Source organism: Parasteatoda tepidariorum, chromosome X1 (assembly GCF_043381705.1).
Source record: "Parasteatoda tepidariorum isolate YZ-2023 chromosome X1, CAS_Ptep_4.0, whole genome shotgun sequence".
Taxonomy (NCBI): Eukaryota; Metazoa; Arthropoda; class Arachnida; order Araneae; family Theridiidae; genus Parasteatoda; species Parasteatoda tepidariorum.
This window is the reverse complement of record NC_092214.1, coordinates 9056908-9065601: the sequence shown is the minus strand read 5'-3', so window position 1 is coordinate 9065601 and position 8694 is coordinate 9056908. Positions and strand designations below refer to the sequence as shown.

The following is an 8694-nucleotide window of genomic DNA, read 5'->3' as shown; positions in this document are numbered from 1 at the left end:
TTCTCAAAAATGAATTATGTATATATATATATATTCATTCTTGGATTTCCTCTTTTTTACTTTCTGACTACTCTCATCCCTGCAATGCCTCCTGTGAGAGGGTTTTTAGCATGGTGTGGGAGAATGAAACATACTTTAGAAATATTATTATTTTGAACACACTTTAGAGTATCATGGTAGAAAAATCAAAATTAACTGCTAGGAACATTGTTTGCCATCAAAGGCAGTTTACTTAAAATGAACTAACAAGCTAAAAAGGCAACAGCCTTATCACTAAAAGAATAAATTGTTTTGTGATGTTTTTATTTTAAGGAAATTAGTTATTTTATTATCTTTCAATAAACTATTATTTAATTTTTAGTTTTTGAATAATTTAAATCAATAATTAATCTTAATTATCAATAATTAAGGTGTATTATTTTCTGTTTTCTTGTGTAAAATAAAAATTTTATGTTAAGTTTTATTATCTGAAAAACTATTAATCAGAGAAAATTTACATAGAATACAATGGTCTTTTTTCTAAAGGAGTTTTTTTGTGCTTTTTTAACCAAGTTAGTTATTTTATTATCTTTCAATGAATAATTAGTTAATTTTTTAACATTTTATTTTTTATTGTATAAAGTAATAGTTTTGTGTTTAAGTTTCACTATTAATAAACTGTATTTCTCAACTGGTATTAATCACAATTTGTTGCACTATTTCGATTATTTCTTTGTGACTGCTCTTGACAGCAGTTTGAAAAGTTGGCATGTCTGCTGATTTTAGGTAAAAAAAAATTAAAAAAATGGATTTTAATAATTTTTACAGCTTTTAAAAATTTGCCTTTTAAAATTTTGCACAATTGCAAATGCATCACATTAATGAGTACTAATTTAAAATATACAAGTTATATGTAAATAGAATTAAATGTGAATAATAATAAAATAAATTGTTAAAATACAATAAAAAGTGAAAACCTTACCTTTCACAAAATAGTGCTATTTATAACTGTCACAAGTGCATCACATTTCTTAATTGTAATTTGATTTGCAATATTATTATATATCCTAAATATTAATAAGCCAAATGATTAAACAACTTAAAACCCACGCATTAAATTAAAACAAATGTCGTTTTGCTCAAAATTATACCTCATAGAACAATCATAAACGTATAATGTTTCTTATTACCAATTTTGAACATCAAAAATTTCAATAATTGAAATGATTAAATAATTTAAAGCCCTTAAAATAAATTTTAAAAAATAGCTATATAAACAAATAGATCTTTTTTACTTAAAATTGTGCCATAGATTTATCACAAATGCATTAGATCTTTTAAAACTAGTTTATAATATCCCAATTATAAATGAGTAAAAATGCCCTTTCTTTAAATCAGCAATCAAATAAAATTAAAAAAACAGGAAAAAAGCAGATTTCCAAAACCAGTTCAAGGATTCTCTCTTGTGGTCTATGGTCTACCTTTGTGAAATTACGATAGTTGGCAGCAGAAAGAACTATCCATGTAGCATAAACAAAAATCCACAGCTGTTTTTTTAATGTATGTTCTTTTCATGTGTGGGGCACTTATTTTGTCTGGGCATTAATGGGTTGAATAGTATTTACAAAAAAATTACCTTAGCAAAAATTAATGGGTTTAGTAGTATCAAAATCCACTAGTGTCAAAATTCAAATTTAAGGATTTTTTTACATAAATTAACGTCTCTGAAAAGTTTTTTTAAATTGATTAAAAGTTGTACACAAATCAGACATCTAATTTAAAAATAACAAAATCAAATTGAGCTTTTAAAAAATATTATCTTCTTTCTGAAAAGTATATAATTTTCTATATATTACCGATATTTAAGTGTAGTCCGCGTCTATTCTGTTTCTTCATCATAACTCTGTTTTGTCAGTTTTTTCAATGTTGTATGAGGGTATGTCAGTTTATGAAGTAAATTAAATATGATTAAATGATTTTTTAGTATAACTAAGTGTTTGTATAGAAGTTTGACCAAGTATGTACAAAAATTTCACATTGATTCCTAACATTTTCACAAAATGACAAAGGAAGTTTTTTTTGCAGCAAAACAACTTACAAAAATCCTTGATCAGTTTAATAACCTGGTTATGCACTTTTGATGCTAGCCACCAGTTAAAAAAAAAAAAACAGAACCGCAGAATGCCGACAACATTTATTATGCCTTTTTCTTTTATATTTAATGCTTTTTGATAATTTGTATAGTCATAACAACTTAAATTATACAGTTTATGATGTTTTTATTTGCATTTTTTAAACCATAGGATGGCTCCTGAAGTTGCTGCTGTTGAAAGAAAAGGTGGTTATAATCAGCTTTGTGATATATGGGCTGTTGGCATTACTGCCATAGAACTTGCTGAACTGCAGCCTCCCATGTTTGACTTGCATCCTATGAGAGCATTGTTTTTAATGTCAAAATCTGGTTTCAAACCACCACAGCTTAAAGACAAAAATAAATGGTATGTGTATTGATTTTGACAGAATTGCAGTTAAAGTGGACATTTTAAAGTATGGTATAAAAACAATACTAACAATAAGGATAAAATTTTAGTGTGCATTTTTAAATGGTAGTTAAGAAAAATTTGAATGGTTACATTTCTAAGTGAAAAATCCATAGCAACAAATAATGATATTCTTTATTAAACATCATACTTTTCGAAAAAAAATAAAAGTTGAATATCACTTTGCTGTAGCATGAGTAACATATAAACCTCTTTCAAAGTAAAGTTAATCTCCTGTGCTTAGAACTTTTATTTGGCTCCCTATCAGTCACTTTTATTCAATATTCAGCCTTAGTTTTTTTTTTCGTGGTCTTTTATATTTTCTCTTCTTGGTATGCAATACATTCAAACAAATTATTCTGTCAATCTCAATAAAACATGATATAACGAGAAAAATACTTTCCTTTGTAAACATTATATGTCTTATAATATTTTTGCAAAAAAAGAGAAAGTGAATATATGAAGTGCAAAAAGCTAAGAAAAAATTCACCATGGGAGGCAAAAGAATTCTTTAGAAACATTTAAACTTTTTTCAATTATAAAATTTGGGAATTTGTCTAATTAATTGAGAATTATTTCAATTAAGTGACAATAACAGTTAATTAGCCAATACAGAGTTATGAACAGACCTGTTTCAGTCACACTATCTAGTGCCAAATCATCGACACTGGACATTTCGTTATCTGTAAACCAGGCTGTAATGATCACCTGGCATAGTCTGCAAATCATAATTTCTTCTTCAAAAGAGGGATCTAAAAAAATTGCAATGTTGAATCAGTTATGTATGCTGCTTATGAACAAGCAGGAGTTTTAACAAAAATTGTTAATTTTGAGTGCCATAAGTTTGAAGAGTATCTTAAAAAATATCTCTTTTATAATGGAATTAACAACAATTGATATTTCTTGATGCTTTACTTTTTCTTTAACTAATATCCTTTCATTCATGATAAAACACCACAAATTAGTTTAAAAAAGTTGTATTGCATTATCTCTAAGTGGTTATTAAAAAGTTATATGAATAGTTGCATTGTTTTGCAGTTATCACATTTAAAGATTTTCAGCCAGCTTTTCATTTTTTAAGCAATAACTTGTGCTTAGCCCTGTTTTTACATTTTGCATGCTTCACCATATCTCCAGAATTCATTGCACAATTTAAACTCTCTCTACACTGTCTTTTGTGCTTAAATTATTGTTTTCACTGATAGATTTAAAATATGCTTCTCAATCCATACAGATTTCATTTGAATACAAAAAAATCTGTTTATAATAGGTATTCAGAAAAGTAGAATTTTTGTTTTGCACACGCTACATTATTACAAAAAAAGAGCAATGAATGTGGTATATATACATGGTGTCTGCGCACCTGGAAAGTCATAAATTATGATATTGAACAAAAATTGTCATGATTTTAACTATTTTTTTAAAAAAAATCATGAAAAGTCATGGATTTAGGTAGCTGAAAAATCTAGTTTTGAAAATGGAATTCACCCCCTCCTCTAATTTCATGGTGTTCCGAATATCTGAATTTGTAACAAAATATCCACTTGCCATCATATTTGATCAAAACATAAAATATTTTTATAGTGTTCTTTAAAAATTATAGTGTTCTTTCAAAAAATGAAAGAAAAAACATATCTAGAGAGAATTATCTTTTAACTTCTGTGATTTCAGAATTTTTGTTATTATTTTTATTTTTATTTTATCAATTTAAAATTTTAGCTGAAGCTGGCCAGTAATTGACGAATTTTTTTTATTTTGAAATGAGAATTGAAAAATCGGTAGTATTTTTATCCTTTCCAATGAGCAAGAAAAGTATCTTTAGAATGTAATTCTGCAGAAAAAAGAAGAAAAAATTATTTGCATTTGTATTTTTTTCAGCTATTTTATTGTTTCAACTCTTTCTTTACTCTGTTTTTTAAATTTAAAATCTATAAATATGAAAATGCAGAGTATAAAAGTTTTGATTATACCTATCATTTCAGAGAATGTTATTATAGTGCTTTTTTAAATTTATTGTTGTATTTTTGCCGGATAAAATAGTAACTTCGTTAAGTCATGAAAAATTCTTGGAATTAGTCTTGGAAAGTCATGAAAGGTCATGAATTTGAAAATCTAAATTTTAGCAGATGCCCTGTATATAGTTCTAATTTTATTTATATTTTTTAGTAAAAAAACCCACTCTAAACTATTCATGTAATGATCACACAATAAAATGCTACTCTTGTGACTTGAAAAGAAATTAAAGCATGTTAATTAAGTTATATTTACAAATAAATAAGTTATGAAATCAGACATGAAAATTCTTTCTCTGAATGAATAAACCTTGATTTTGATGCATATGAATCTAGTACATCTCAAAAGTAAGAGTCAGCTGAAATATGGAAAACATTATACCAATATTTGTGTAAATAAAAAAAAGTTTAAAGACTGAGTCACAGTGTCTTTTTTTCAATTTTTATGAATTTTATGCCATATTTTTTTAAATTAATAAATAGTGAAACTGTAATTTTTATTTAATTTATTGTCAAAGTTTTTTGATTTATTTTCGTATTTTCTCGCAGTATTATTCTCGTTCTGTTTATCTACATATCATTCAATAAAAATTTAAAGTTATGAAGCTAATTTTTTTTTAAATTGTCAAAAAGTTACTTTGATGTTACATTACAAACTTATATTGACATATGATGTGCTACATTTTCTACTATCCTGGTGTTTTTTTTTTCTACTCTAAAGAAATTTTAAATAATGAAAAATGTTTAAACTTTTTAACCCTCTCGCGAAGGCTATGTCAGCCTTCATCTATCAAAAGGTACCTCAAGATAGAATCAAGTTAACATGTCTTATATACTAGTGATTTGGTATTTAATATTTGTAGTTACGCCGCATTACTCCCCTTCCAGAATTTTATCTGTGATAGAATTCGATGAACGATTACCGCTAGTTGATTCATGCTGTTTATATATTTTTATCATTTTCGCTCATTATATTTTTTCTTCATAGCATTTCGCTCTTTAATATTTTTCTTTTTCATTTATTGACCGGGAGACTTAATTTACTTCACCGGATCTTTTTTTTCCCTTCTTTTTCTTTGATCGGTTTATATTAAACAAATCAACTGTGTAATGTGGACCATCCACCATGTCAGTGAGTTCATATCACGTCAGTATGTCACCAATGAGGGGATTTAATTATAGACTATGTCAACCTTCATCTATCAAAAGGTACCTCATGATAAATCAAGTTAACATGTCTTATATACTAGTGATTTGGTATTTAATATTTGTAGTTACGCCACAGTACTATACTAATACATTGTTTGCTTCACAGTTTATTAATGTACCTTATTATATCTATAAATTTAAAATTATATACATTGAATACAATAGAACAAGTATACCTCTATTTATTTGTTAAATTAGAACTATTGCAACATCATTTAAATTACTCACTAAGGAAGAATAAGGAAAATAAACTTATTAAGTAAATCCCCCATTTCATTTTACCCAATTTTTTTCATCTTTAAAATTTTAGTATATTAAATTTTTAAAATCATCCAATTTTTATGAATTATCTTTATCAGACTTCAGAAAATATTAATATTAAATGTTAATAGTATGGTCAATGTAAAATTCTGATGGAAATATTGCTTGCGCATATTCATTAATTCAAATTACCCATTTGGTATTTTAATATGAAGATTATTCACTTGCTTTAATGTTTTTACAAACCAAAAAATTATACTCTTGACATGAATTTAAAGTTTAAAATGTTGATTGCCAACATATGAAAGAAACCAGTTCATTGATTGTTTATCATTTTAGGACACCAGTATTTCATCACTTTGTTAAAGTAGCATTAACAAAGAATCCCAAAAAAAGACCTACTGCTGAAAAACTGTTACAGGTAAGAAATTTATAGATTACTTATATTGTTCATAGTTCAATTGTTTGTTCTTATCAATTTACTATAATGTGCAAAGCATAAATCAATGTAAGTAAGTAGAACAAATCAATGTATATAAAATAGAGTAGGGTTTGTTGTGGAAATTTTTTATTAAATTTCTAAAAAAGTGAACTAAGCATCCTTTTTTGTTAGAAATACGATTAAGCTGTAAGCATTTTCTGATGGATTTAATGCTGACAGGTTTGTTCATTTACATTTAATCAATGACAATGGAAAGATTATATCACCTCAATGTCCCCATGTATTGATAAGATTGATCTATGATGTGCAACAGTTGCTATGGGAGCAGGTATGATACAATAAACTTACAAGTATATTTTACTTGCAGAAAACATCATTTGTTATGACAATATTGTTTTACTTTTCAAGCCTTGTAAAAGTATTTGCCTACCAACTGATCTGTACTACGCCCTTTCTCTCTCTCTCTACTTAGTTTTATCAGCCCTTTAAGTAATGTAATAGTTTTCTCTGACCTTGCCATGGGCGTGTGTATATCTCTGGCAAACGGTTTGATTAGTTTAATGTGCTATAATTTTAATCTACTGTTCTAGTTTTTATGTTTATATAAACATTTTTCTTCTATCTACTTTGGTTGTGAATGTTTCTGTGCTATGTTTTAACGCAGCCATACTCTACTACCAGCAAATTAGGAATTGTGTTTCAGAATGCTTCTTTTTTTCAGCCATTTTTAACAGATTTTGCATTTTTTAAAATAAAATTGGAACTTTTATTTTCATTTTAAATGGTGCAAAAGCATTTTTAAAAGTATTACATAAAATGGGGATACTTTGTGACAGGTGAGGTTACTTTAGGACACTCACATTGTCTGAAGTTGAATGGCTTCCAGCAATAGAAAAAATATTACTCTTTTTTTTCCAGAAATTTCTGTGAAAAATTAACTTTTAAATGAAGTAAGAGCTAACCAGCAAAAAATAGCTACTTAGATCCAAATTTCAGTGTAGTGCAAGGGGTTAATCATAAAAATGCATACAAAACTTCTTGATTTTTTAAAGTTTTAATGGGAGGGTAAATTTTTAGTTGTCAATACCATAACTAGCTAGGGTTTTGGTCTATAGCCCATAAAGGTTTGGGTTAAATTTTTGCATGTTTGATTGATATTGAACAGGGGATTTTTTTTTAATGTAACTTTGTTTTACTTTGTTATATAAACTTTATAATTTTCCAAAATAAAATATTTTTTGCATGTATATTTTCCAAAAACTTTAAGTTTTAATTTTTTTTAATATCTTGTTATCTTGTTAAAAGTTATCTTGTCTAAGAATTATGCCAAATTTCAATAAGATTGGTGCATTCTTGCTCCCTGTGAGAATACTTTTTTCAAACGGATCTTCAAAACTTCATTATCAACGGTAAAATTTTCATTTATTTTAGATGAAAATTTTCAAAAATATCTCTCAAATATATTTTTATATGCTTTAAGTTTTTATAAAAAAGTAAGTAGTTTTTATAAAGAAACTAGGTTTCATTTAATTCTAAAAAGCCCATTTAACTTCTTAATGTATGAACCATGGTTTTTAAAGCTTAAAGAATTGTTTTACCTTCCATAACAATTCATTTGTTGAAACCTAAGTATATGTTATTTGTTGGATAGACGGTCATACTTTTTAATGTTGGCTAAGTAGCTTTTTTTTTTAAAACGCTTCAGGTAGAATAATTATTATTTAACTTCCACTTTGTAAAATCTTTCTCAATGACCTGACAAACTGACTGCTTTATAAGTTCAAATGAGAAGGTCATAAAATTTCTTTGCCTTTATCTTTGTCGAGAATGCATATAATTAAAATATTTTGTTTTTTACTTCTAATGTGTAACTTTAAAAAAAATTCTCATTCAGTGGTTAAAAACACTTAGTATATGTATATTTTGATGAGCTGATTTTTATTTGTAAAGCAAGTGAGAAAAGTTTATATTTTTTTAATACTTTTTTTCCGTAGCATCCATTTGTGCAAGTGGACATTGGTAACCATATAGCTCAAGAATTATTAGAAAAGGCCAGAAATCCAATACTAAATTTTTCTGATTTGGATGGAGAAGAAGAAGAGGTAAAATTACTTTTTAAAAAATAAACAATATTTTGTTTTTTCTAAACAAGCTCTTGAATATAGGATTTTTCCCTGCAAAATAATTGTCAAATATATTCAATGACCACTTTTCTTGATTTTACTCATTACAATAAAATATGTAGTCATTA

General features: G+C 26.6%; 1 protein-coding gene across 4 annotated transcripts in view; it reads left to right on the top strand.

Moving 5' to 3' along the window:
- LOC107437447 (mitogen-activated protein kinase kinase kinase kinase 5) overlaps window positions 1–8694 on the top strand; it is a 71196-nt gene that overhangs the window by 24647 nt on the left and 37855 nt on the right. For all 4 annotated transcript variants that reach the window (XM_021147607.3, XM_071187852.1, XM_043045440.2 and 1 more), the window contains 3 exons: window positions 2283–2477; window positions 6341–6422; window positions 8438–8545. In XM_021147607.3, the coding sequence (XP_021003266.1) occupies window positions 2283–2477; window positions 6341–6422; window positions 8438–8545 (385 nt within the window). The remainder of the gene's footprint in view (window positions 1–2282; window positions 2478–6340; window positions 6423–8437; window positions 8546–8694) is intronic.